The sequence below is a fragment of the Dissoconium aciculare genome (assembly GCF_010015565.1).
Source record: "Dissoconium aciculare CBS 342.82 unplaced genomic scaffold K489scaffold_1, whole genome shotgun sequence".
Lineage (NCBI taxonomy): Eukaryota > Fungi > Ascomycota > Dothideomycetes > Mycosphaerellales > Dissoconiaceae > Dissoconium > Dissoconium aciculare.
Window position 1 is genome coordinate 2,149,845 of NW_022984951.1, and position 26,444 is coordinate 2,176,288.

The 26,444-nt window shown below is 52.2% G+C and overlaps 11 protein-coding genes across 11 annotated transcripts; 8 read left to right on the plus strand and 3 right to left on the minus strand.

The window, feature by feature from the left end:
• The first annotated feature begins 262 nt into the window (after positions 1-262).
• On the plus strand, positions 263-1,082 carry K489DRAFT_375790 (uncharacterized protein). Its single transcript, XM_033603761.1, has one exon. It carries the CDS (start codon positions 319-321, stop codon positions 769-771), a length of 453 nt encoding a protein of 150 aa, XP_033464698.1. The 5' UTR covers positions 263-318; the 3' UTR covers positions 772-1,082.
• Positions 1,083-2,634: 1,552 nt separating this feature from the next.
• On the plus strand, positions 2,635-4,081 carry K489DRAFT_415468 (uncharacterized protein; the record flags this gene model as incomplete). The annotated part of the gene is made up of 4 exons (XM_033608173.1): positions 2,635-2,950; positions 3,006-3,071; positions 3,210-3,432; positions 3,527-4,081. 4 exons carry the CDS (start codon positions 2,635-2,637, stop codon positions 3,738-3,740), a joined length of 819 nt encoding a protein of 272 aa, XP_033464699.1. The 3' UTR covers positions 3,741-4,081.
• Positions 4,082-4,164: 83 nt separating this feature from the next.
• On the plus strand, positions 4,165-8,970 carry K489DRAFT_366788 (uncharacterized protein; the record flags this gene model as incomplete). The annotated part of the gene is made up of 1 exon (XM_033602808.1): positions 4,165-8,970. The coding sequence occupies one exon, from the start codon at positions 4,165-4,167 to the stop codon at positions 8,968-8,970; it is 4,806 nt and encodes a 1,601-aa protein (XP_033464700.1).
• A 1,064-nt stretch (positions 8,971-10,034) lies between these two features.
• On the plus strand, positions 10,035-11,425 carry K489DRAFT_310577 (glycosyltransferase family 50 protein; the record flags this gene model as incomplete). The annotated part of the gene is made up of 3 exons (XM_033600714.1): positions 10,035-10,759; positions 10,811-11,090; positions 11,156-11,425. The coding sequence occupies 3 exons, from the start codon at positions 10,035-10,037 to the stop codon at positions 11,423-11,425; spliced, it is 1,275 nt and encodes a 424-aa protein (XP_033464701.1).
• Positions 11,426-11,472: 47 nt separating this feature from the next.
• K489DRAFT_310783 (putative calcium transporter) lies at positions 11,473-12,312 on the minus strand (the record flags this gene model as incomplete). Its single annotated transcript, XM_033600729.1, has 1 exon — positions 11,473-12,312. The coding sequence occupies one exon, from the start codon at positions 12,310-12,312 to the stop codon at positions 11,473-11,475; it is 840 nt and encodes a 279-aa protein (XP_033464702.1).
• Positions 12,313-13,310: 998 nt separating this feature from the next.
• Positions 13,311-15,187, minus strand: K489DRAFT_330582 (phosphoesterase-domain-containing protein). The gene is made up of 2 exons (XM_033602124.1): positions 14,377-15,187; positions 13,311-14,316 (listed from the first exon to the last, which is right to left on the minus strand). Exons 1-2 carry the CDS (start codon positions 14,749-14,751, stop codon positions 13,414-13,416), a joined length of 1,278 nt encoding a protein of 425 aa, XP_033464703.1. The 5' UTR covers positions 14,752-15,187; the 3' UTR covers positions 13,311-13,413.
• Positions 15,188-15,905: 718 nt separating this feature from the next.
• On the plus strand, positions 15,906-17,702 carry K489DRAFT_309995 (multicopper oxidase; the record flags this gene model as incomplete). Its single annotated transcript, XM_033600669.1, has 1 exon — positions 15,906-17,702. One exon carries the CDS (start codon positions 15,906-15,908, stop codon positions 17,700-17,702), a length of 1,797 nt encoding a protein of 598 aa, XP_033464704.1.
• K489DRAFT_23666 (uncharacterized protein) lies at positions 17,545-18,386 on the plus strand. The gene has a single exon (XM_033599850.1). It carries the CDS (start codon positions 17,715-17,717, stop codon positions 18,261-18,263), a length of 549 nt encoding a protein of 182 aa, XP_033464705.1. The 5' UTR covers positions 17,545-17,714; the 3' UTR covers positions 18,264-18,386.
• Positions 18,387-18,509: 123 nt separating this feature from the next.
• On the minus strand, positions 18,510-19,902 carry K489DRAFT_386172 (uncharacterized protein; the record flags this gene model as incomplete). Its single annotated transcript, XM_033606200.1, has 2 exons — positions 18,510-19,765; positions 19,824-19,902. The coding sequence occupies 2 exons, from the start codon at positions 19,900-19,902 to the stop codon at positions 18,510-18,512; spliced, it is 1,335 nt and encodes a 444-aa protein (XP_033464706.1).
• A 278-nt stretch (positions 19,903-20,180) lies between these two features.
• On the plus strand, positions 20,181-21,492 carry K489DRAFT_375800 (uncharacterized protein). The gene has a single exon (XM_033603762.1). It carries the CDS (start codon positions 20,300-20,302, stop codon positions 21,314-21,316), a length of 1,017 nt encoding a protein of 338 aa, XP_033464707.1. The 5' UTR covers positions 20,181-20,299; the 3' UTR covers positions 21,317-21,492.
• Positions 21,493-22,480: 988 nt separating this feature from the next.
• K489DRAFT_298619 (uncharacterized protein) lies at positions 22,481-22,879 on the plus strand (the record flags this gene model as incomplete). The annotated part of the gene is made up of 1 exon (XM_033600353.1): positions 22,481-22,879. A coding segment is annotated over one exon (399 nt), but the record flags the coding sequence as incomplete, so codon positions are not given.
• Between the last annotated feature and the right edge of the window lie 3,565 nt (positions 22,880-26,444).

The following is a 26,444-nucleotide window of genomic DNA, read 5'->3' on the forward strand; positions in this document are numbered from 1 at the left end:
CTTTTCGGCCCCGGATTACTGGAGACAAGATGTATTCCCATAGCAATGATAGATCAAATACCGTATTTCCAGGTCTCTTTGCCCCATTCACGGCTGAAGTTTGATGGTAGTCGCCAGTCATTTTCGTCTTGAACGTACAGCGGTATGGGAGAAATGATTACTCATTGAAAACGACAGTCACCGATTAGTCACCACAGCCACAGCCGGAGTTTGATTTTCTCGGTGTTTACTGAGCTTCTAGAGGATGTCATCCTTGTTGATACGAACCTAGATCAGCAACTTTTCATCTAACGATCATTTGTCGGATTGACACAAACCATGGAGCCATCTTCTCATCAAGTCTCAGCTAGATTTCCGCGTGTCGCTATCGCGTACTGCACGCAATGCCGTTGGATGCTGCGAGCTGCCTATTTTGGCCAAGAGTTGCTCTCCACCTTCAACACAAGCATAGGCGAGATCGCCCTCATACCAGCCACGGGAGGGGTCTTCACGATTCATCTAACCTACGTACCTACGGATGTGTCAGAGTCCAATGATACAACAGTACCATTAAGCCCCAAGGAGGTACTTCTGTGGGACCGCAAGACTGAAGGGTTTCCAGACGTCAAGATACTGAAACAGAGAGTTCGCGATCACATTGATCCCGCTCGATCGCTTGGGCATGTTGATAAACCTTCCATCTCCTCAAAAACCACGAAACCGCCGGGCGTGACGCAAGGATCGAGCTCGGACGGCATCAAAAGCGCTGAGATGTGTACGGACTGTGCGTAATCGCAGAGCTGCCCGCCTTCTTACATATTGGCAGCGAGCTTTGCGAGGAACAAATCACGGACACATTTCAGAGTCCGTGATCGGTAGAGCTTATTTCGATCATGCCCTCTATCACAACGAACATCTTCAAGTCTGTGATGTATGTCTTCATGAATGTGCGTCGCTACTGGTGAACTCGTCAGCACGAGCGCTCAACGTGCGCATTTCACGCTCACCACTCGCCGCATCTTGCGCGCTAGCAAACCTTGAGCATTGCGAAAAGTGCGTTTTCAACCCCGTGATGTTGTGCAGATCATTAAGTTTCCATCCGTCGGGCCTCAAGCTGGGTTTCCAGCAATGTACAATGCACGTCAGTCGCGTCGAGAACCTGCGAGCTGTGATGACGCGATCCCTTCTCCAATTGCAGTTGTGCTGTTGCCGCCGACATTGGAGAATCTGGGGAACGCAAGGGCCATTTGGCACATCTCCACGACTTTAGCGGCACACACCGAGAGTACAGCATTTTCTGTGCTCTGTTCCCTTCAGGATGCCGCAGGCTGATTATACACGATTGCATTGACTATCATCATCCAGTCGCAAGCTTGGTCCCTGTCTCGTGTGAAATATAGCTCGAAGTCTTTGATGCATTGCTGTGACGAGTCTCATCACAAGTCCTTCAGCACAGACGTATCGAATCGAAGACCATGTTCTTGTGCAACAGCTGTACCATACAGAGCAACACACCTGCGAACGTATTCCGCCAATCGCTGACCCATGCGATCATCCGGATCAAACCTTTGGATCGCAGGTTACATGCATCAATTCTGCAGGCTTGCAGCAGATGCTCAACAGGAACACTGTAATCATAGCAATTGGACTTCAAAGCTGCGCAGTCCTCGCTGACGACACTCCAATCAGCATCCCGGTTGGTTGCCATCTACAAGAGAGTCCGTAGACCTTCGTCACCAATCACTCATCATACACCCTTCCGAGTTATTGCAGGCATATTGAGAGGGTCCGAGACTTGTATTTCAAGCTGCTAGTTTGAGATCTCGTGACGGCGAGTACATGCGGCCGGCCTGCAACATGTCACACTCTATCACGATCGATATTGGTGTGGTGGACAAAAAGCCATCGCGCCCGCGCCAGAAAGGCTCGGCTCGGGGATATTCTGCCCCCGCAAGAATGCGGCATCCTCGATGAATGTACACAATACTTCATATAGTATTCACGCACAGATGCGGCTTTCAAACCTGGATACACAAGAGGTACATGACTGTAATAAGCCGTCCTGACGTAAGTGACAAGTGGTTGCCGTAGTTGCGCATTGTGTGCCTGCATCTGCACCTCGATGCTTTCGGTCATGTTTTGTTGACGACGCGAGTCGCGTCCTAATTGCACGCCACTCTACGGCGTCGTCTCACCTTTTGTTGCATTTGGCAATGATTGGAGCTCACGACATCTTCTCTCGACGCCGCCGGGATGTTGCGTAAGGACGCTAGAAGGGCCAAAAAATTGCGGCCTGCTGGCTAAATGGCCGTTCAAAACGTTTCAAAACCACGCTGCGCATGCGAGCCACGAAACCGTTCCAAGGTTGGCAAAGCTTTCGACGGGCCTAATTGGTTCCTGGTGAGACGGCACGTGTCAGGGTCCTTTGCTCATCGTTTGATCGGGATGTTACTGTACCAAGATTGCACCGGACCAGCAAAATATTTCCTCGCACGCTTTCAGCATCTTATTTCTCAATGATGTGCGATAGGTTCAGGCGCTGCCCTTGCCGGATTTCATGGGAAACCCATCAAACGCTCGTGCGGGATGTGACCACCTGCAGTACAACGACAGGGAACAGCCCTGGAGGTTCACGGTTGGGGGAGGTGGGTCCGCATGTGGCACACGGACAATGCGATCACAACAGGTCCTGGTGGTGTACAAGCCGCAAGCCATGGACACCGCAGGATTGGATTTATTGACTTCGGTCGTCGTATTGTGTCCTACGATGGAAATGTTTGTACACCACACCAAAATGTGCTTGCAGCCACAAGCGTGTGTGAAGATTTTTGCAGGGGCGTCGATCCTCCTCTATCAAGTGCTTTGTATGGTCCTGTGCTGGACCGAGTCGAGACGCGCAACACGATGCCTGACGGTGATAGTGCGGATGGCGAATGCCACCCATCCATGCACCATGGACATTCTATTTGCCGTGAGTGAGCCTCTTTTCATTGATGGTGGATAAGTATCTGTACGACCCGTTACAGTGCATATGTTGCGAACAGCGCGCGGGTATATTGCCTGCACAGTAGAATACACAAGAGGCACGAAAGGTGTGTGCATACTAAAAGAGGGCCATCCACCGGACGGGGCCGGTATCGCTATTTAGTCTGCACGGGCGACTCGGGCGAGGCGTGGGTGGACCGTGCTGAGTCTGCATATTCCTGCGAACGAATAGCGCCCCGTCGCAGCAAAAGACGACGGTGAGTGGTCTGCCGGTTCCATCCCGCTGCCTATCGCCATCCTGGCCCTTCATGCAGATGCATGCACTGCGCACAAACGTGCTGTGCGTGCTTTCTCTGCTTGGCTTCTCAACTCTGAGAGCATTTGCTCGCCAGTGCTCGCGTCCATCGCCGACTCGCACACCAGAGCTGGGTACCTCGTTGGAGAGCATGTTGACAGCCGTCCCACCGGGTTTGTGATGGATATACTCCTCTCTCTTTCTTCACGTTTGTTTTTTTCTCTCACGCTGATCTCACGCGCTCACTTGATGTCAATGCGAACTCAGAATTACGACTTATTATGAATGTGCGCGCGGAGTGGACGACTGGAGGAGACGAAATATCGTTCTTATTTGGTGTGCGCAAGACTGGGACACGGATCCCACAGATCAGCACGAGGACAGCAGGGTGATATATGCCAGCCAAGAATATTCGCCTTCAGCTGCTATAATGCTGCGTCGCCACCAGAAACTCTCCAATCACGCCGATACACGTTTCTGAAGTGTCGACACGGCCTCAGAATCTTGCTGCTGTGCGAATCACGGCAACTCCGACAGACGTTGTGGGCTGTGCGACCCGCGCCGGCATATGCACGCTGCTCGCCCGCTGCACGTTGTGCAACGGCGCATATCCACAGACTTCTGGAAAACGTCACGGAACAAAAGGTGCATACTCCAAAGTTTCCTCCTCACTGTCGCGTGTCCTCCTCAATTGTTCTGTTCACTTGCGAAAATAATCTTTCAAAGCGCTGGCCGCTGACGACCTCATAGCTACACTCGCGAGATTATACCTAACGGCCTGGCAGCTGCAGCATACCGGAGTTTTTGAATGCGCTTTTTAATCGATCTCATGCACGTATCGGGAGTCTTTCAATAAAAATTTGGACGGTCCGGCGCACTGGTTGCGCCAACGTCTGGCAGAAGCCATGTCCTCCAGGACTCAGCCTCGGCCTCATCATAATGGTTTGAACGGAGAAGCACTCCGGTCGCGGCAAACCAGCAGAATACCAACAAAGCCAAGCAGCATCGGAACCAGTAATAGGAGCGAAAGCAAAGCACAAGATGTATCGCGACTTCCGAAGCGATCGAGTCGCAGCTTGTTGCCTGTAGAGATCCAGACGAAGAGTTCGCGTAGCCCACGAGAGCCGATATCCGCCCAGTATGGCTCAGCAGGATCATCAAACGACAGGTCTACTACTGCCGTCTCGACATCAGCACCACAACGCCTCAGTCTACTTTCACCGCCTCCAACAATCCGTACTCCATCGCTGGTGTCGGGGTCCTCCGTCTCGACGTTTGACAGCCCACGCTCAAGCGCTCTACGACGAAAGCCATCCAGTGCAATTGACCACTATGCTGCGCAGAAAAGGGCAGGCCAGTCGATCAACGATGGCGATCGAACTTTACTGCGTGGCCATGCTGACATTTATGCCGAATCGAACGAAGACGTAGTGTTTGGGACTTTCTTTGGCGAGCACGTCGCAGGAGGGCGTACACGTGATACGGTTTCTCCATACGAGGAAGAAATTCCGATTGGCGTCATATTCAATGCCACACCACCACTTGCGATGTATGCGCCTTCCATGACACCTTCAACTCGTTACACGGACTCGCCTTTTAGTCACGTCGCCACACCGAGCTCGGCCTCTTCAATATCATCCAGCATTGCTGCAACTAGCCATTCAGCTGTTAATACCTTCATGCCGAGTCCGCAAAAACGCCGACCTTCGTTGAGTGCTAGAAGTGCATCAAAAGACGAGACATTGCGCCTGGCGCCTGTGCGGGAATCTTCAACATCATCATCGAATAAGACAGTCCGACCCTCAACCTCAAAGTCAAAGTCTCCGCCCACCAAGCAGAGTGCACCACGCAAGGTCTCGACAACAGTTTCACCGACGAAGACTGGCGGTTTGCGTAAACAGAGTTCTCGTAACAGACTTGTCAAAGAACCGCCTTCAGCATCGGCGGGCAAGCGGAACGCGCAAAACCCGCCTGAACTCGCTCATCTCGACATTGATACTTCGTCAAAGTCAGAAGGCAAGACCATTGCACCTGCGAGGCCAAGTAGAGATGGTACCTCGAGCATCCTTGATATCGGCGGACCGGCTCCGGTTGTGCAAAGCGATCTGCCAAAACTTTACACGGGATATCACAAACGAACTCCGTCACAGGACACTCCCGAGTCGGCCGGTTCTTCGAGCCTGAGAAGCCGTTTCGGTCTTTCGTCCAAATCATCTATACGAAATGACTCTCCACGCATCGATTCTGCCATGTCACCGCAGTCCGTGACCAAACCATTCAACCGTGGTTCTACGTCTGACAACGCCTCGAACGACAATCTGCATCTGGAACGCAAAGATTCGCCGGCAGTCTCTATTGGCAAAAGTTCAACCAAGTCTCAGCGCTTTGGATTCTTCTCGCGCAAGTCTAAATCTGAAGGAGCCAAGGTGCTTGAGAAGCCGAAAAGACCAACTGTTAAGGGCCCGGCGGCTGGGACTGGCCATGAGGGTTACGGCAGATTCGGCATCCGAGGTCGAAGCAGTAGTTCTCTTAGCAGCATCGGAGTTCGATCGCCTAGTACTGATAGCAATGTCAGCAACATGCCCACAGCTCAAGCGCGAAGGAATATCAGCATGAGTAGTAAGGATAGCACAGACCTGGACGACTTTTTGCGCGAACGCCTGAATCCAGTGGTCTTGAGGGGAAGTGGCATCGCTCCTTCCGTGGCTTCAACGGTAATCAGCCTCACTCCGCAGGAGCCAGGATCAGAACAAGCGTCGACGAATGTATCACCCCGCAGCAGCTATGCAAAGCCGCAGCTGCTCCCATCCGCGATGCAAAAGTCGAAGAGCACGTCACTAAGCAAACGACCCACACTGGACAGGAGGTTGTCTTCCGATATTTCCGATGATGACTCAAGATCAATTTTCCGACCTTCAGGGACCCGAAGAGCTGCTTATCGTCTGTCTCAAACAAGCACCGCTTCCTCGCCGGGTCGTGAATTCAGCGTCGGCAGTAGACGTGTTCCTATGAAACCAGGCTCAGTCGACAGCTACGACGATGAGATTTTAATCGGATCAATGACGTCCAATCTAGTTGACGCATCGAACAATTACAGTCATGGAGAGGAAGGCCTTTGGCTACGCTCCGGACCTCCGGAACCGGTGAAGAGGCCATCACGCAAATTTCCCTTCTTCCAAAGAGCTCAATCTTCGCCTCGTCGCTCAGATCAGAATAAAGTCACCACTTCTCCAGCATCCCTGAGTTTTAGTGAACAGGCTATTTCTTTGACATCCGTGGCTCACTACGGTATGCCAGAGACTGTAGAGCCTGTGGGACTGGAAGAAGTTGCGCGCATGGTCCGAGAGGGAGAAATGTCTCCTGGAGCATCCAGCTCGGAGAGAACTTCGATCAGCAGCGCATTCCCGCCGTCGCGTCGTCACAGCTATTTGCCGGTTTCTGAGAAGAGCAGGGCTTCAGGTGATGGATCTGTCAAGTCAACAACCACACCAACGATCAGGGTGCAGCTCCAGCGGCCCACCGAAGGCGCCGTCCTCATCAATGCGCCAAGAACTCACACACGCAAGGCAGCCAGTACCTCAGGAATAGCTAGACCTGTACAGAAGTCGTCAAGCCGCGACGCGAGGACGTCTGCCGTCCGGACCCCCGACATGCGACCCAACATGAATACGCCTGAGTCAGGGGTGTTAGTCGCTACTCCGGAACAATTAGCTCCGGAGAGTTCACCCAGACCACCGAGATTATCGCCAGTTGGCCGGATACCTCGGGTCGTTTCCAAGCGCGATCGCGATCGCAAGCTGCCAGACAACTCATTCTCCCGTCCGTTCGCTCAGAGCCAGCCTCGACCCAGCGTGAAACCTCCAGGTTCAGTCTACAATCAGATTCGCGAGATGGCGAGCCCTGTGGAAGGCGTCTCTCACCCCATATCCAGCACGAGTGGGCGGTCCGAGAGCACCATCGAGAGTCGCAAGAGTGGCACGTTCACCAGTGCGCCTAGTCTGTCCACCGGGCGCACGAGCGTCGACCTGCACGCACAAAACGAATTCTTAGCATTTCCGTCTCGCAAAGGGTCGGATCAGTCGTATTCGACGAGCTCTGGGAGCCAATCTTGGTACATCACCGCTCATGCGCAATCCAAGCAACAGGACGATATCTGGAATGAGTACAATGACCTCATGGATGAAATCCTACCTCGTGGCACTCCCGTCATGCCATCATCCTTCGAGCGACCAGCTCAACCTTACAACGGTTTCGGTGACTCCAGCTCTGCGCCGTACTATTTGCCGCCTATCAGCGGTGCACCGCCATCAATTGACTTGCCTCTACCTCCTAGCGCAAATTCCGTCCCAAACATCATGAGCATGCCTCATCAGATTGCACGGTTCCTTCAGCCGTCATTATCTCCACTCATCTCTGAATCGCTCTCGGCATTCATCAGTGGCTACAGCGCCGCGGGAACTAATATCTACCCTCCGCAAAATCGTGTCAGCGCCAATACCTCTGGCGTTCCCGAACCCCGACGCTCAAGCACAACAAGCATCCGACGTGCAAGTCTTACATCTTCCCGCAATAGTCAGTTGTCTGGGCATTCTCGAGCATCGTCGCTACCTGAGGTCCTCAAGCGCAGCTCGCGATCGAGTGTCTCAGGACCTATCCATGCGTCGACGACTCAGCTTGCAGATATCGCAGAGGTCACGCCTATTGATCCCGCTAAGAGTAAATCGCTTCGATATGGGGCCATGATGACAAGCAAGTGGCTGTCCTTCGGTCGCGTGCTATTTAGCCCTGCTCATCACGAGCTGCAACTAGCAGATGAGCCGCGAGTACTCATCGTGGACGGCCTCGGAAGCGATTGGTCTTACTATGTAGCCCTGACTTACAAGATGGCTTCCGTCTACAATCTTTGTCCAGATAGTCTAAGCTCACCCACGAGCAGCTGGCCGGATCCCGAACAGAAGGCGCCGCGGAACCACTTCCAGATTCCTTTTTCTGGCCTTGCATCGCCTATTCCATTTCCCAAAGGCTTTTTCAACGCTGTGGTGTTCAGATTCCCAATCTCCGCTTCAGAGGACGCTTACAAGTTCTTCGTCTCTGAATGCAAACGCGTGCTCCGACCTGGCGGTTTCTTGGAAGTCGCTGTATTGGATCTAGACCTCGTCAACATGGGCAACAATATGCGCAAGGCTGTCCGCGATCTCAAGACAAGAATCCAGCGACGTGACCAAAACTTATGCCTTCAGAATCTTAGCGACGTTCTCATTCGCCTGATTGGCCGTCGGGGTTTCGACGACGTTCAGCGCTGCATCGTTGGCGTGCCTGCCGTCGGCCGAATTCCTCGCAGCCAGGATCTCAGCAGCGCCAGCTCTGACGACTTGACTAACGCCATTCGGCCGTTGCGCCGTTATCAGAAATCTGGCGAAGAAAGCGAAGACCTACAATTCAGCTTTGCTGACCTGCTGGACGACTCTGCAACTCTTCAATTCGTGCCCGGCAACGGAGCCAACGATGAGAGCATCACCAAGATGGTGGCAAAGGTCGGTCGTTGGTGGTACTCCACGTGCTATGAACAGGTCGACAACACCATTCAGCACACCATCTGGAGCGATCGTTCGCTATTGCAAGAGTGCGAAAGGAACGGCACAAGCTTCCGCTTGCTCATTTGCCATGCACAAAAACCTTCCGAGCCACGCCGCCGGACTGTCAGCGTATAAGCTGTGGTCCTCGCGATCCCTTCTCACTCCAACTATCATCATCAAGCATTCATCATCGGCCGACTGGAACTCACCGCGACCTTCATGTCTATCATATGCATCATACTCACGACTCTTCATGATTCCACGTTACTCATGGGCTGGACCTACTATCAATTTTTTGGGATGGGAGTCGAACGTGTGCCAGTCATCTACTCACCTTTTTCAAACGATGGAAGTCGTTATCTCACAATCAGTCTGCATTTGATTGTCATTTCCTGTTTCGATTTCTTGAAGCACTTTTAGCAAGCGATTTTTGATTTTTACGAGACGCGTCTCGATTCCCATCTGTTGCATTTTTCCTCACGGGTACTCTCGTTTCGCAAGTGCTACTCACAAGATATGTAAAAGATTTTTCATGACTGTCACGACATGCTCGTCCGTTGGGAGTTTCGTTGAGCGACACATGGTCCTTTTGATTTAGCCCGGTCGTCACGGCAAGAGGAATTACGGATCAGACGCATTTTGGCCTCACGGCCTACTTAGGCTCACGCCTTCTACACATATAACGGCGATTGGAAGAATTTCTTGTATCTAGTTTAGTCTCTTTTTGGATCACATGGTGTGCAATCAGATTGGATGTCCTATACTTGAAGAATCGAGCCACGATGAACGAATTAGATGTTTGAAGTGGACTATCTGTCGGCATCTGCTCTCCTGATCTCCTGCAATGTTTCCACACGTAGCTTGATCCAATCGCCATCGTATCCATTTCGGTCTGGTTTTTTGTCATGATTGGCTCCATGATTACGCCTATCACATAGGGTCTCCGCGAATGTCAAGGATTCTGGGTAACTGTTCCGAAAATTGTCCTTGCGGTATAAGAACAGTTTGCTGCCAAATGCAACGTTCTGAAGGTTTCCAGGTTGTCATTGGAAGCGTCAGATCGGCTGCTGCCGGTGCAAGAGCGCACAGACCTCACGACATGTCGGCGTTGTCCTCACCTTGACTAACGCATTGAAAATAAAACATCATCAGAAACGTGCTTATCTATCATCCAAGCCATTAGAAGACCGGCAGCCAAAATGGCCAAGCCAAATTCTCCGCCCGAAGCGCCCCCAGCAAGCAAATTCTGGCGCTCATCCATAATCTTCCCAGCCGCGATAATCTTCCGCTTGGTGCTGCTCGTCTACGGCCGCTGGCAGGACGCCAACAGCCCCCTGAAATACACAGATATCGACTACCTCGTCTTCACTGACGCCGCGCGTTTCGTCGCGCAGGACCGCTCGCCCTATGACCGCGCGACATACCGCTATACGCCGCTGCTGGCATGGATTCTGCTCCCGACTAGCTGGGGCGGATGGTGGTTTGAGTTTGGCAAAGCGCTGTTCGCAGTGGGCGATGTCGTCGCGGGATTCTTAATTCTGCGGATTTTGCGGACGACCGGCATGCCGCCGGCGCGAGCGCTGCAGTTTGCGAGCATTTGGCTGTTGAATCCCATGGTTGCGAATATCAGCACGAGGGGTAGCTCGGAGGGCCTCCTGGCGGTTATTGTGCTTGCGTTGCTGTGGGCTATTTTGGCGAGATATACGCTCGCGGCGGGATGTCTGCTGGGATTTGCGGTGCATTTCAAGATTTATCCGTTCATTTATGCGGCGAGTATGTTCATCTGGCTCGGACCGCGCGGTGACGCAGACGCGCGAAGGTCGGTTTGGTCGACTGTTAGGCATTCACTCAACCGGGATCGCATCATCTTGGCGATCTCGAGTTTTGTGACTTTCATGGGATTGAACATGGTCATGTACAACGAGTAAGCTACCAATCGACAGGGTGGATCCGAAGTATGAGCTAACGATTGCAGATATGGTGCGCCATTCATTGAACACAGCTACACATATCATCTGACTCGTATCGACCATCGACATAACTTCTCGATCTACAACACGATCCTCCATCTCGGCTCCGCCGAAAGCTCGTCTCTTGCGACCAGCGGTCTGCGCATCGAGTCTATCGCCTTTGTGCCGCAGCTTTTTTTGGCCACTATCATAATACCTTTGCTGCTCGCAAAGAAGGATCTAGCAAGTGCAATGCTTGCGCAGACATTCGCCTTTGTCACCTTCAACAAAGTGTGCACAAGTCAGGTGAGTAATTTCTTTCTCGTGCGTGCACGTTTCGTCGAGCACGTGCTTCCGCTAACACGATGCAGTACTTCTTGTGGTACATGGTATTTCTACCATTCTACCTCCCTTCGTCGTCCCTCCTCAAGTCTTCTCGTCGGGGCCTTATTGCGTTGGCCTTGTGGATCTTCGGCCAGGCTTTATGGCTTCAACAGGGTTATGAGCTCGAGATGCTGGGGCGTTCTACTTTCGTGCCTGGATTATGGCTGGCGAGCGCGGTTTTCTTCTTGACGAATTGCTGGATCTTGGGCACCGTTGTGTCCGATATCAGAGCTGTTGGCGAGACAGTACCGACCTGAACTGGCAAACCGAGTAGTATGAAATGAACGATCTGCAGCTGAAGTGTTCATCCGCCAAGAAGCTTAACACATTCGACGGCAGCTGTGGCGGCGATCCCGCCCAGAAAGGTCATCTGGATCGCATTCTTCAAGCAAATCCAACGATTTGTCTCGCCGACTAGCGAAGTCTTGAGCCAGCCGAACATGAAAAGAGCCAGCGCCATTACAACGATGCTTGTGATGAAAGCCTGTTGTATGTGTTCAAAGAATAAATAAGGCAGGAGAGGAATCAGACCACCGACGAAATAGCCACCGGAGATCGTGGCGCCACAGATCAACGCTCGTGATGAGGTATAGTCGGAGTCGGCAAGGTTGTGGTGGAATCGCATGAGGAACTCGACCAGCTCCTCTGGCTGAGCCAGGAGGTTGCTAGTCATCGAATCAAGGATGGTTGGTGGAAAGTGATACTTTTCGAAAGTCGACTGCACCATCTGCGAGATGACTTGCTCATCACGGGCACTTACAATGCTCTTGGTTTCCGCGAGAGCTGCATTGTATGCTTCGTGTTCGCTCTTCGCACCTAGATAACCTCCGAGACCCATGGAGATTCCGCCCGCGATCAACTCTGCTAGGCCGCCATAGATGACCACGTTGGTATCACCAAGAGCGGAGAGACCCGCGGTAAGTGCGAACGGGACCGTCAAGCCATCCGAGAGACCAATAGTGACATCTGCGATGATTCTGGGATTGATCCGAGATCTGGGGCACGATTCTTGAGATTGATCGATTTTGTCGTCATAACGCTTATCCAACCGCGTTGGGCTTTGCGGCAAACCCCGTTCGATCTGAGAAACAGTCTGATAATCATGTCCTCGATCAAACAATGACTGTATAAAGGGGACCGCCATTGTATGGGTGTCCTCGGGACATTCGTGTTGCTGGTGTTGAGGGGACTGGGACGTCGCCATGGGATATGAATGAGGATGTTCAATAATTGTGGAGCGGTTCGAAATGAGAGATGACGAAAAAGCATGCGTGTGACATGGCAACAGGCGTTCTATAGATGATGCGGCAAGAAGCCCGGCCACGGAGTGAATTACGTACGCCTGGTTGGCTGGAGAGAGGCACACTCGAGTATTCGCGGACTGCAACCCATGAGGGATGTGCACAAGCATTTGCATAGAAGGTGACAAGCGTGACAAGCGTGAGAGAGCGTGGAGGGGAGCAGCCCTTGGAGATGCGCGCCAGATCCTCGCTAGAATAATTGGCAGGTATCAGGGCAGCGAGCGATTGGAGGGAATTTGCCCCCACCACCGGTCGGAAGCCCGGAATTCCAGCAGGGAGGAGCAGCGAGCACTCTCCGTTCACGTTCACGCCGTGTCGCCGGTCTGTGTATCCCACGGGTTGGCGAACAAGAACAGTGCTGTAGATGCATCAACCACCAATCATAAGCCCCACGATTCCGCTTACGCACCCGACAACTTGACGAATAGAAGAGGCGTTTCCCATCGTCGTCACTTGTCCTGCTCGTGCAGACGGAAACTGTCTAGTGCATGACCTGTCGCAAGCTTCTTTCGAAGCCTTTGCCTTGGCTTCGGGGCAAAGCGACAAATCCGGCAGGTCATTCCACACGTCTATCAAACCCCACACTCCGCGACATTGCTTCGACACCGATGCAGTGACATTCTTCCGCAGCGTGCTATTACGGCAGACTAGTCAAGATGGAAGCGGGTCGTGTGATGTGAAAGTGGATGTCCTCGAGAATATGTCATGATTTGGGACGCGTTGTTGGGGCTTTTGTTGGACGCTTAACAGGACGACAGGACAACAAATTACCATCATTCCAAGGTTTGTTTCAGTCACCAGCAAATGCACGAGGCTAATTTACCTTTGGAAATAGAGAGATGTGGCATGTTTCACTATGCAATTTTTTGGGTTGGTTCTAACAATGCCAGACCTTTACAGATCTGGAGGGAGCTCATTCCAATACGCAGTGACTAATCTCCCATCTAGTTGTTCACGTTGTTGTAGGCGTATCCCGCCGGCGGATGCTGGCCATCAGGGATGCTCGCGCTGGCCTTGTAGTACATGTTCTTAGAGGTCTGGCTGCCGCTGTACTGGTTGACAATGCTCGGGAGCACAGTGCGACCGGTGCCAGGCGAGACAATGTTGGTGTTGGGGATGGGGTACGCAGCAGACTGGAAGCCGGTGTTGAAAGGACCCGCAAACGAGGAGTTGAGGAAGACGCTGGGAGAGGATCCAGTGACGGCCGTGTTGGCCTGGTACCCATCTCCAGTGACCTGCGCGACCAGGTCGAAAACGTTGGCACCAACATCCCAGCGACCGAGAGTGTGGAGGTTCCAGTTGGCCTCGACTGTGGCGAGCTCAGAGTAGTGGTCGTAGAACTTGTTGTCGGTGGTGCCAACGAGCGAGTCAGGCACGACATCGCCAAGCAAGACGGTGAACAACTGGTTGCCGATGGTGTAGCTGTGGTTCTCGTCAAAGGTGACCAGAATCAAGGTGTTGCTAGTGAAGTAGCTGTTGCTGAGAAGCGGGCCGAGGAAACCGCGGAGCCACTGTCCAGCAGTGGTCACCGAAGTGTCGTGGCCGTCGGAGGTCATGTTCGGGGTGATGAACATCCATTGAGGCAGCGACTGGGAGTTGAGGTCCTGGTAGAACTGAGTGAGGTTCTTCTGGTAGGAAAGACGACGAGGGCTGGTATTCTTGTTGTAGATGATCGGGGGATTGTGCTTGCGGACATAATCGTTCGCTTGGGTCTTCTGGTTGCGCCAGGCGTTTCCCTCGAAGCCTGTGTAAGGCATATCCTCCTGGTAAGTGGCCCACGAGATGCTCTTGTCCTCCAAGAGATCGACGATAGTCGAGACATCTGCGGAGATTTGGGAGAAGGCATCCTGTGATTGTCGTCAGTCATATGAGACCAAGAGAGCGATCGGCGTGTGGTCTATACATACGTTGTCCATACCGAAGTTGTCACCACCAACAGCTGCGATGTAGTTCGGCTGCGAAGGGTGGGTCACTCCATAAAAGTTGGTCAAGCTGATACCCTGGCTGGCGAGCCATTGGAAGTTCGGGTCTGCAGCAGCCTTGGAGTAGTCGGTGTTCTCAAACCAGATGTTGACGAAACGGTCAAAGACCTGGCCTCCAACGTAGTTTGGGCTACCTTTGTAGGTCGCGGCAGTCTTCTGTGCAGCGTAGACTGAAGCAGTGGCAGTGGCGGTGTTGACGTTCGGCTGAGGAGATTCCGAGTTGACAGCAGCCGAAGCCTGAGGGAGAGCCGCCGCCAGCGAGGCGAGTGCCAAAGCGGTAGTAGCAACACGACCGACCATGATTGAAGATGTATGAATTGTCGTATGGCCTTTCCAAATGCTCTCGTTGACTTTCAGCGACTGATTTGTCCAACCTGATCTCCAGCAGACAAGGTCGCGACCGAATTTATTGTCTGCTGGGTCGATGAGTTCTTAAGGTTTCCGACTCAATACACGTGCACACACATGGATCTCGTTGAAGAGTCTCCCACGCGGATGAGTAATGGTAAACCCACTTTCCGTCGCGCAGTGTCGAGCTGGACAAAGACTAGGAGGAACCATCATATTGGTATGGACAACATGACGAGAATTCATTTCCTGCCATTGGATGGCTCCCATGCAAGTGGCGCGGTCAACCATCTCGAAACGATCGTAAGCTTTTTCCAGAAGCTTTTCGGAAGTCTTGCTTCACGGCTAAATCGGCTTCGCTTGCGTCCGGTCTTGCGCAGGGTCACAGCAGTACATAACATTTAGCGAACAAGGGTACGACGTGCCGCCTACACGCAATTTGATTGGCGGATCTGCACATGATCTGCACCTGGAACCTTGCAATCCTTCCAAGGTTCGGACATGGCCCTGGATTTGTGGAGCTTGATGATGGCCCACGAAGTTCATCTTGTGCCAACCAGACCGAAGCCAAATGTCACTCTCGATCGGTTATCCTAGCGATGGATGTCTACGATGCGAGCATGCATTTACCGAATTGGCGACTTGAAATATCATAAGCAGGTAGCAGATATCCATGCATACCTAGATAATCCTCAAGACTACAAACGTGGGGGAGACAAAGTTCCTTGAAGCAATTCACGTGGTGTGGCGTCATAAGGTGGAACAACCGCATACGCACATGTCGATCTTGTTCGAGTTATCGCACAAGCTGTTGGCCGTAAGGAAAGATTGCAAGCTCGGCTCTTCTGGAGCGTGTTGCCCACACAATGAATGAACTCATGGATCGCCGAAACCACGATGAAGAGCCGGAGAGGCAATTTGACTCAAGCACGCTGGCGGAACAAGAGCAAGGCCTGCTAGGTGGCTGGAAGGAGGACCGCGACGAAGCACAGCCCAGGCAGCATGAGATCGCTGCGCGCAATAGTCTCCTGGGCCGACTCACTCGCATTCCACGATGGATAGTAATCGTTGGCCTACTCCTGGTCGCTGTGGTGTCTGCGGCACTCATGTTACCAAATCGCACGCTGAGAATCGCTGAGTCTTCGCAAGACGTCCAAACCAACGACTATATCTTGGACTCAAATTGGGATTACGACGCAGCACCGCAGAAGCGAGAATATTCGTGGATTATCCGCGATATAGTTCACAATCCAGATGGAATCTACAGACCTATGATGTTAGTCAACAACCAATTTCCTGGCCCTCTCGTGGAGGTTAACGAGGGAGACACTATCGTCGTGCACGTCAAAAACGAAGCAGTCAATGCAACCAGTATCCATTGGCATGGAATCTACCAGAAGGGTACACCATACATGGACGGCACTCCTGGAATCACTGGCTGTCCCATTAGTGCGGGTTCATCGTTCACGTACGAATTCACCGTTTCTGGACAGAGTGGAACTTATTGGTGGCATGCACACCAAGGCGTACAATCATCTGATGGCGTTCATGGGCCCCTCATCATCCACGCTAAAGACGAAAGACAGGCGCAAAAGATTCGCTACAGCACTGATCGGGTGGTACTCATCTCAGATCACTACCACGATCTATCATCGTCTTTGCTATGGCAGTACTTGAAACCTGACGAGGAAAATGCGGAACCTGTGCCAATCAGTGGTCTCATCAACGGGAGAACTATTCGAAATTGCGATGACTTTCCGGCTCGCAGGTGCGATAATACCACTGCGAACGTTGGACTCCCTCAGGTCGACCTTGCTCGCGACCAAAATCACCGGCTCCGATTGATCAACGTTGGAGCATTCGCGGAGTTTCAGGTCCAGGTGGATGAGCACGAGTTGGCCGTGACCGAGGTTGATGGTACCGATGTTCAACCGATTTCATACCATCGCATCGACATTAATCCATCACAGCGATACAGTGTCATAGTCAATGCCACTGTTCCGCAAGGAGGACCATTTTGGTTGCGCGCTCGCATGATCACCAAGTGCTTTACTGATGCGCCAAAAACTGTTGGCGCTGATGTGCTTGCAACGGTCCATTACGACGACAAATCCACAGGACAATCTCCGACCTCCGTCGACTGGACCGAGCAGCTAGCCTTGGAATGTCGAGATATGAACGTCACTGAGCTCAGACCTGTGAAAGCCGAATCGCCACCATCAAATCCTGATGCCTTTTACTATCTTCGGTCCAACTTTGAGATAGGAGCTTACCGCCTCAGTCGTGGCTTTTTCAACAGCAGTACCTATAAGCCCGATGTTAGCTCACCATCACTTTTCCGCACTATCGATGGTCTTAAGGTAGGAAATGTGTCCTTCAAAGCCGCATTACATCCTGAGCAAGTCTCGATCAACTCTGCAGCCTTTGATCCATCCAAAGAGCTTGTCGTACAATCGAGTGGCGTTCAAACCATCGACTTCTTCATTGATAATTTTGATGATGGCGAACATCCGCTTCATCTCCACGGCTACAAATACTTTATCCTCGCGCAAGGCCACGGCGCGCCGCCGATGACTTCCGTCAACGCTGGCTTCACATTAGGAAACCTCAAACCGCTCTACGACAGCCTCGATCTCACGAACCCACTTCGTCGGGACACTGCTGCGGTAGAGGCTTACGGATGGATACTCCTGCGTCTCGTGGCAGACAACCCTGGCGCATGGGCATTCCACTGCCACGTCTCATGGCACACTGAAGCAGGCCTCTTGATGCAGCTCATCACCAGGAGTGACGAGCTGGAAAACATGGTCGTCCCTCAGTCATCGCTCGATCTATGCAGTGCGCCAGGATTGTGGAAAGGCATGGGACCTGATGACTCTGTCTATGAGGATCTTGCAAAGTGAAACCTTTCATTAATGAGGGATCATTGTTCACAACTTTTGACCTGCATGATGCAACATGTACGGCTGACACTCAGCTCAAATCGGGCGTTCAACTCAGCGGTCGCGACCACAAAATATTGGCCTTGCTCTATGCGGGCCGATCATCGAACCGAAACAGCCAGGCCAGCAATGCGTCGATCCAAGCATCAAATCCACCAGTGGGCGCCACATGATTCGAAGAATGACGGAAGCAACAGTGGTGCAACAACATCAAGCTTCGTATCCACATGGTCTAGCGGTCCAGCAGGCGCCACAAACGCTAAACGTCAATCACAGCTTGTCCTCTGTGCGGTTCATGAGTTAGCCGTAGAATTCCATGTAGCATCGCACATCCGTCCCGACCCGATGCGACGCTCACTGCGATCTACATCGAGTGAAACTCTGCAAGAGCAAAGCTCATCCCTGAACTGCGCTCAATACTGGGGTGAGTTTCTACCAAAGCTTGCCACCTCGCGGACCACGAGGTCAATTGCGCTACAAGTAGATGGCAAGGTGCGGAAGTCCACTTTGCTGTATACTTGACAGAGTCGGCCACAGCTCCTTCGAAACATTCTACAGATAGACTATCAGCGTAATGTAATTTATGTCGTGCAACAGAAGCTGTATGTTTTGACTAACTTGGAGTCTCCCTTTGCGCCATGAAACGTCCTTTCAATCAGGGCTCTTGCTAAATGCCATTCCTTTGGTTGGCGAAACTTCCAATACAAATTATCACAAAATCCGAACATGAACATGCGCCCCACAATGTGAGAGACCAATGCGCTGTGTTTACAGAACCAAGCGGCCAGGCTCCTTTTCAAGGACAAGCTTTATCCGTGCCAGGAACTCCTCTGCCCGCTTTTCCTCGCCGTTCGCAGCAACCACTGAAAACAGGTTCGCGCTTGGTGAGACTCCAAGAGGTGCCTGTGCGACAGATTTGGGCCTCGAGTTGGCCTTTTTCGATGTTAATAGATCGATGATGTCAGGCTTTTGTGATTGTTTCCGCCTCCCTACGCTAGCAGGCAATGAGATCCCTGCGACATGAGGGTAAAAGTGGCCACGGGTGTAGGTTGAGATTTTGTCCAGTCCGAGAACAGCGTTGAAAAGGTCATCGGAGGTGGGTTTTGCGGATTTGTTGACGGGCAGTCCTTCATTTGCGAGTTCTGTTGCACGAGCAATGAATGTTGACAATGGGAGGAATATTCCGAGAGTGTCATTGACACGTTTTTGTGTGGCAATGACGGCTGACAGACTAATTGGAATAGCAACTTCGACGTCGACGGGCTGCACTGGCTCGGCCGGTTGAGATTTCACCTTCCCAGCTTCGACCTTTGGTGCCCGCGCGGGCGACTTATTCAGTTGTATATTTGAAAGGTCAAGATGTGCGAGTTTGGAAACGTGCGCCTGCAGCTTCGCGGGGGTCTCCTTATTAATCTTTCCGAGGTGAGCGAGAACATCGCCCTTCAGAATGCGGCCTTTGGGTCCAGTTCCAGTGATGTTGCTTGCGTCCGAAGCGGAAAGTCCGTTCTGATGCAGAATGGCCTCAACTGCAGCTGATAATTGATGCTGGAGGCGTGGCGTCTCTGGCTTCTCTGCTGACGTGCCCTTGTTCTGTGGAGAGTCGGCCTTCGCTTGTGCCGCTGCGTCGCTATTCTTGCTTCCTGGACTTCCCGATGACTCGACCGTGGGTTTTTTGGGGGCTGATTCGCTCGCATCCAATGGTCTCGAGCTTGCCTTGTTCTCCTCTGCTGGGATCTCCAAGTTGCTCAAGTCGTCGCCCGGCTCGGCCATCACAGCTATGCGGGTTCCAACACTGATTCCTTTTGCGCCGTCTCCCGATATGATCTTCATGACCATGCCATCGTCCTGTGCCTCGACATCCATAGTTGCTTTGTCCGTCTCGATCTCCAGCAGCACATCACCAGCTGAGAAAGTGTCACCCTCTTTGACGCGCCAGCTAGCGATGTTGCCTTCGGTCATCGTTGGAGACAATGCTGGCATGGTGTAATTCTGAGCAGCACCCCGATATGATGTCGTATTGAAGCCTATCACGAAGGTCTGCGATCAGATATTGCCATTGGTTGCACTGTTCATTGCTCTCACCTCTCCGTGACGTAATCTTGGAGGCATGTCGTCCAGCGATACGGGCAGTAAGCCGCACTGTGCTTGCAGCACTCGCCATTTCGAACTATGTTATGTGTTTTTGAAAACAGCAAGGAAATATTGAGCGACAATGCTTGCAGAATACAGAGTAATATCCAACACGAGATGTCGTCCAACAAGAACGGATTATCGCGAAAGCCCAGGAACGTAGAAACAACCGTTGGGAAGCCGTCAGAACGCGCTTGGCCCTGCAGGCGCCGTTGGGCTTCCTCCGCTGGTTCGCCAAGCCAGACCTCCGAAACTGACCGCAATGAGACCGATACTACCTAGGTATGTAGGCTGCGCGCCTGCAATTTGAGGTAGTACTGAAGATTGATCCTACGAGCATTACCAGCCCTATGTCAACAAAAGTTATAGCTGGCAATCATTGCGATCATCTGGTTGTAGCTCAATCGTGAGTCAAGCAGTCATAGGTCATGGCTTTGAACGGGTCATTTCTCTCAAGGTTTGCGAAGATTTGGAAGCGACCAGAGTACATTCTGGCATTGACACCATGCCGGCGGACGCACAACATTACAACATGGAAGTCTCGAGCTTTTGCCTCTGTTGCGAGACTCGCTGAGCAACGCTCGGGATCCAAACCGCCTCCTCCAGCGCCACTCAGATCTGCATTGCCTCCAAAACCGACGCTCGCAAAGCACGCAGGCGCAACACCCGCTGGTCGGTCTGATTTAGAGGCGCTTTCGCGCGTCACCAGGGATTTGAAGGGGGGCGAACGAGTCGTTTTGTACAGGTCTGGAAACCACGGCGCCTTTTACCTGTTCGCTTACTCGATTGGTGGCTCATTTATTTTGGGTATTTCATTGTGGACTAGTATGGTCCTGAAAGAAAAAGAAGGCGAAGCGAAACTCAGCTACCTGATGCGAGCCGCGCTGATGTTTGAAGCCTTCTGCGTTGTGATGATCGGAACAGTTTTCGTTCTGGCTCCATCGAATCTTGTCAAAAGAGCGTCAATTGTCAAGCAGGCCGCGACTGCTGCCAATGGGCAATCGCCTTTATTGTTTGAATTCACGATCAAACGACGATTGCCATTTCTGAAGCCAGACGTCCTCGAAACGTCTTTAGAGAACGTCACGATTTCTCCGGCCGTGCCAGGACAGAAGTTTTCCTACCGGAGCATTCCACTGGAGCAGTCCAACGAGTTCAACCAAGACACGTGGCGACCACCCGCGGGTGAGGCGTCTTCACTTTATAGATCTCTGAGGGGAGTAGCCTCGGGTTTTGTTCGGAACACAAAACGCTGCTTCATGAGAGACCAGATGGTCTTTGTCACTGTGGAGGGCGTGGGCAGGATCAAGCTAGATTTGCACGGCGGTAGCCTGTTGGACAACGGACGCCAGCTACAGCCATTCATGAGAGCGGGGGCGCCAGGATCGCTATTGGGAAAGCTCGTGGGCTATGTATCGCAATTCGGATCGCCTAAGAAAACTTGACTGATGAGTCGAGGAGGAGATGTTTAGCTCCACGGCGAGCACAGAGCAGGCAGGGTAGCTGCAGATGCGGCGGTAGGATCTTTGACATGTAATACCAACACAACATCGCGAACATTGTAATGTATATTATATGTATGCCAAAAGCAGGAGAATCTTTGAACGTTCATCGTTGGTACTGGGCTTCTACAACTGTACAACATGATGCGAAATCTCGTTAACGCACACTCCAAATTGGAAATGATTCCACACCGGGAGATTTAGAATTCAAGGTGGTGTGTTGCAATCGTGCTTCATCGATAGGTAATGTCGTTGTGATGGCACGAGCATATCGAAAAGATTGGAGTATACATCCAACCTTGATGTTCGCTGAACAGGATGTCGCCCGTGCACGGAGTTCTGGTACGTTTAATACGGTGCAATGACAGACTTCGGTCAAACCAAATGGGTCATTGTAATAAATCACCAGATGGCGATCTCCGCTGATTTCACTTAGATGCCATACACCCGCTTACCCAGCAACTTAGGTAAGGCTGAACAACATCGTTTCTAATTAGATTGCCGAAAAGTCCCTTTCTATTTGCTGCTGTACCTACGAGTCTCCTCCTACTCACTTAAAGAGTCTTGACGAAAGAAACAGACAAATCACGAACAGGCTGTACTATAAAGTCTATATCTACAGAGATCGCATAGCTAATCAACAGCTTCAATTATATCTATTCAAGTAAGGGAAATACTGTATTATTAATGTTCAAAGTAGCTATACCGTGAAATGGGCAGATTTCGGAGAAATTTGACTGTTTACTTGTGCCCCGCGTGCCGCGCTCCGTACAGATTAAAATCACAGCCCTCCCCGGATGTATACGGAAGACTGGGTAGCCTCGACAACAGCGCCGATATTCAAGGCTGTTTACTTGTTTGTTTTTCTGTGCAACAGATAATGGAATGCTCCGCTCCGTCCGCCCAACGTCATGATCTCGAAAATTGACGCGCCCGTCTCACCACCACATTTCCTTATTCCGCATCGTGCATCGTGCATATCCCGCCTTGTGCATATTCCATTGCGGTTGTCACTTGGTACTTCGACCGGTCTCCCGACGGTTTTGAACCAGCATCTCTGTTTACCTGTCGGACGTCACTCTTGATCTATCTTTGACCACGGCCAAGATGGTGCGTCGCAGCTCTGCGCGCATTCGTGAGAGGAATGGCACAACGCCGACGAGAGATATTTCTTCTGATCATGTTATCTCACGACTGACGGAGCAAACACCGACCAAACTCACCACGCTCGCCGAGGATGAAGAGGACATCGCAATGCCTGGCTCATTTCCCGTCTCGACGTCGCCCTTGGCAGATTTCAATGTACGTGCAGTCACACCAGTAAAGCAAACGCCTATTAAACCGAGCGATGCCGAAATGCATCCTCAACGCCACTATCAATCCACAGCGAAGCCGCGCGATGAGGCCCGACATCTCGGCTTCTCAAACATGGTGCCACAGACAGAGCCGCCTCGACAGAGTCAGGGTCTCTTCGCACTGCAGGAAACACCTACACGCCCAAAAGATAGCAAGTCTAACACGAATCTCTCTTGCCACCCCTTCTCCTTCCGTCGCGCGAATTCGCTCGAGCTGAGTCCGCTGGCGAAGAGTCTGTTGCACGAGAAGCGCGAAGAAGCTGCACGAGTTCGAGAACAAATGATTGCAAATGGGGACATGAAGCATTTGAGCGACGGGTCAATACGGAAAATGGCTGTTCCTCGAAGCTTGTCTGGTCGATTTGGGCAAGCGCACACGCAGGCTTTTGAGAAGATGGATTCAATCGCTGGCCATGCATCGGCCTTTCGTGCAGACCCTAATCGCAATAAGCATATCTCGTCCATGCAGACCACATATCCTTCAACTGCTGTGAAAGAGCTCAAGCGGAAGCAGTCTCGCGCAGAGCTCGACAGCCCTGTGCAATACCCTACTCTCCCAAGCGTGGGCGTCCTGTTACAGCCGGCGACATCCGCTATCAGCACCCATGTGCCGACCTCAGGTGTCAGCGGTTTCAAGAGGACAACGCCTGAGTTCTCATCATCGGCCAAGCGGGTGAAGGTGACAGCCACGGATGACGCATCGTCGAACAAAAAGTCTGACAGCGATCGCGCCGGGCCAATATACTCCACGCCGCGGAGAATTCCTGCAAGCGCTCGCCAGAACAGATTGCTCCCGCCATCATCTACTTCTCGCCTCGCCTCGACGGGAGCGCACGCCATTGGTGCTCAAAAGAGTAGACTTCCCGGACTGACTCCGATCAAATCACACATGAGCAGACCACCAGCAGCGGATCCCGTCGATAGCAAGGCAACTGCTCCACTCCTTGCCCGATCGCCGGCCAAGCCACCAGTAATCGGGAAGTCAGAGGTCGTTTTCGGTAGTCCTTCGCGTATGACGAGCACTTTGTTTTCTCGATCGCCAACCAAATTTGGCTTCGGTGATAAAAGCATTAAGCCTGCGGAAAGGAACGACATCACCCGGACATCCGCGCAGCCCTTCCTGTCTCAGTCACCTACAAGAGCCTTAACAGGCTCAATCTTTGGCCCGGTCGCTGCTCGCGCTCCGGAGGACAACCCAGCATCTTTGTTTTCCAAATCGGCTATCAAGGCACCATTTGTCAAGACGTCAGCGACAATTGAAAACGAGAGCTTGTCGAATCCTTCCACTGTACCACTACTTTTGCGCTCGCCCTCGAAGCATGTGCCCCTCGACAGCGTCGAAAGCGCCACTGCGAAGACCGCCGACACTATCAATGGAGCCAATCTCATGGACAGGCTGCAGCTCCTTCGCAAATCGCCCGTAAAATCCATATTACGTTCCCCGCAACGTCTCTACTCAGACGATCCGTCGAAGGTCGCAGCGGGTACCCATCTCGCCACTCCGCCACGATTTAATGCAAGCAAGTCTGCTTCAGCAAAGTCACGGACTGTTTCGACACCGTTGGCGACTCAAAAGCGTGTAGACTTCACATCGTCGACTAAGGCTCGCGAAAAGGATGCAAGCAAAACGCCCGAGCCTGAGATGAATGCAGCTCCATCGCCATCTACATCGCGTATCTCCAATGCACCGGCGTCACCTAGTCGACCAGAGATGCCATACCCGGATCTTGCACTTAGCTTGAGCCCATCGCCACAGAAGCGTCGTCAGACAGCGACTCCACGGGACTTCACTTTCCAGGCGGGCGACGCTATCATTTTTGGTCCATCGCGGCAAGCGTCTGCCAGTCCTCAAAGGGCTGCGACCATTCGACACGTCTCTTCCAGCATGCCGTTGGTCATCAGTCTTCCCGCACCACCTTTGACTGGCAGCAAGAAACGCAAACTCGACTTTGAGAGCAATTTCCCAGCTGGGACAGCAGCTAGCGACGACGTGAACAACACGTCTGACAAGGAGAACAATCTGGCCGCGAGCCGAAGCGACAGTGCTACCGAGGAGGACCGTCCTTCGAAGCGCATGAAGCCGAGCGCGCCTACACCGTCTCCCGCGCGTGCTCAGCCAACATCAACAAACACCGCTTCTGCGAAGAAGCCCCTGCCAACAGCCCGCCGTCCTACATTGGGAGTGAAACCAAAGAAGGGCACACCTGCTGCTGAAGCGGCAAAGAAGAAGGCGTTGACCTCAACATCGAAGAGCACTTTGAACAGCACTGCGAAGTCGCAAGCCAACGTCAGTAAAAGCAGTGGCAGCAAGCCGAACACGATCAGTCGCGACCGACTTAACACACTCTCACAGCCTAAGGCTCGTACGTGAGGTGTGGCTGATCGCACTTTTCGTTACTCAAAGAAAGTCGTTTGATGCGTTTGATGTTTATTGATAAATTTTTCACCGTCGCGAGGTTGATCATCGATCTGTCAGCCCGATCATGACATGCGGCAAGCACAGGAGTTTCGTGTTTCCGTGGCTAGTGGGCCATTTGATTACTTGGGATAGGGCGCTTATTGCGGATCACAAGATTCTCGTCGTGCTTACGCCGACAGTCTGGGCATTACGAATGTCTTCTCGTCTGATGATACTGTTGCATTTTGTACGATGACGCATCACCCTTACGTAGTATGTATTATGTTTGCATCAAATCGCGCAAAAGCTACGATTCTCTTAAGCTCTGACGTAGATCTATGTGATTCAGAAAGAGGAAGGGAATCCTTCAAGATACTCCGCCTGCTGTGTACACACGTGATGTGGTCAAAACATAGGACGGCCTCAAAACCCGAGACACGATCGTGGAAGAATTTCCGATGACTCGAGGGATCCGCTCAGTGACGCGGCCTCCCCCTCGAACCAGATCTCCCGATACCGATGGTCTGGTTGAAATGTTATACCGCCGTGTGGTAAAAAGCCACGTGAAAGCCATTGTGCCATTGCATGCATGCCTAGGCATACTGAACAAGAATGAATGGCCAAGACGCGGACGTCACCGCGACTCCGGGCATCTACACAGCCGCAGACACCGTGACAGCGCTTGATTGAAATAAGGCCCGTCGTCCGAAGTTAGTTCCGACCTCCGCACCTTTGATACGCCATTTTTGATTAACATTGATCCTTGGCGAAAGGGTTTTCTCGTCAGCGGTATCCTGATAATCATACTTAGCTTTCAGCTTGGTCCACTTGACGTATGACCAGAGACAAAATTGAGTAAGTCGCAAGTTATCGTGTGCTAAGAAATATCGATTTCGAGCGAAGTTGCACACCGGCCCTTGTTTTGAATGCCGGTCGTGACGCTGGATTTTATGATCGCGAGTCAAGCGGCACTGGTGACGTCTAACTACAGTCTGCAGGTGCGGCATGGGTTCCTTTGTTGGGCTAGTGAAATCATGCCCATCCATCGATTAAGGTAGATTTTGTCGGGCAGGAAGACAGACATGAGAAGCAAGCTAGCTGTGCGCAATATTTTTGATGCTTGAGCATGCCAGACCAAACATCATGAGCATTGTGAAACTCGTAGATACATACAGCACCGTACAGTTTGGTTCTCAATAGTGTCACCAGCCGTATCATGAACTACTGGGAGCGAAGCTCCGAAAATCTGCCGAATGCGCTGCACCTTGCTACATTGCGAAGAGTTCGGAGGGCTATGTCCGCGGTCGAGGCCCTGACG

Excerpts from the sequence above, each read along its gene's own strand:
- K489DRAFT_330582 (XM_033602124.1), bottom strand. The coding sequence starts at position 14,751 with ATGGTCGGTCGTGTTGCTACTACCGCTTTGGCACTCGCCTCGCTGGCG. Across the intron at positions 14,317-14,376 it reads ACAACTTCGGTATGGACAAC|GATGCCTTCTCCCAAATCTC; the intron begins GTATGTATAGAC and ends CGACAATCACAG.
- K489DRAFT_375790 (XM_033603761.1), top strand. The coding sequence starts at position 319 with ATGGAGCCATCTTCTCATCAAGTCTCAGCTAGATTTCCGCGTGTCGCT.
- K489DRAFT_375800 (XM_033603762.1), top strand. The coding sequence starts at position 20,300 with ATGGCTTTGAACGGGTCATTTCTCTCAAGGTTTGCGAAGATTTGGAAG.
- K489DRAFT_23666 (XM_033599850.1), top strand. The coding sequence starts at position 17,715 with ATGAGGGATCATTGTTCACAACTTTTGACCTGCATGATGCAACATGTA.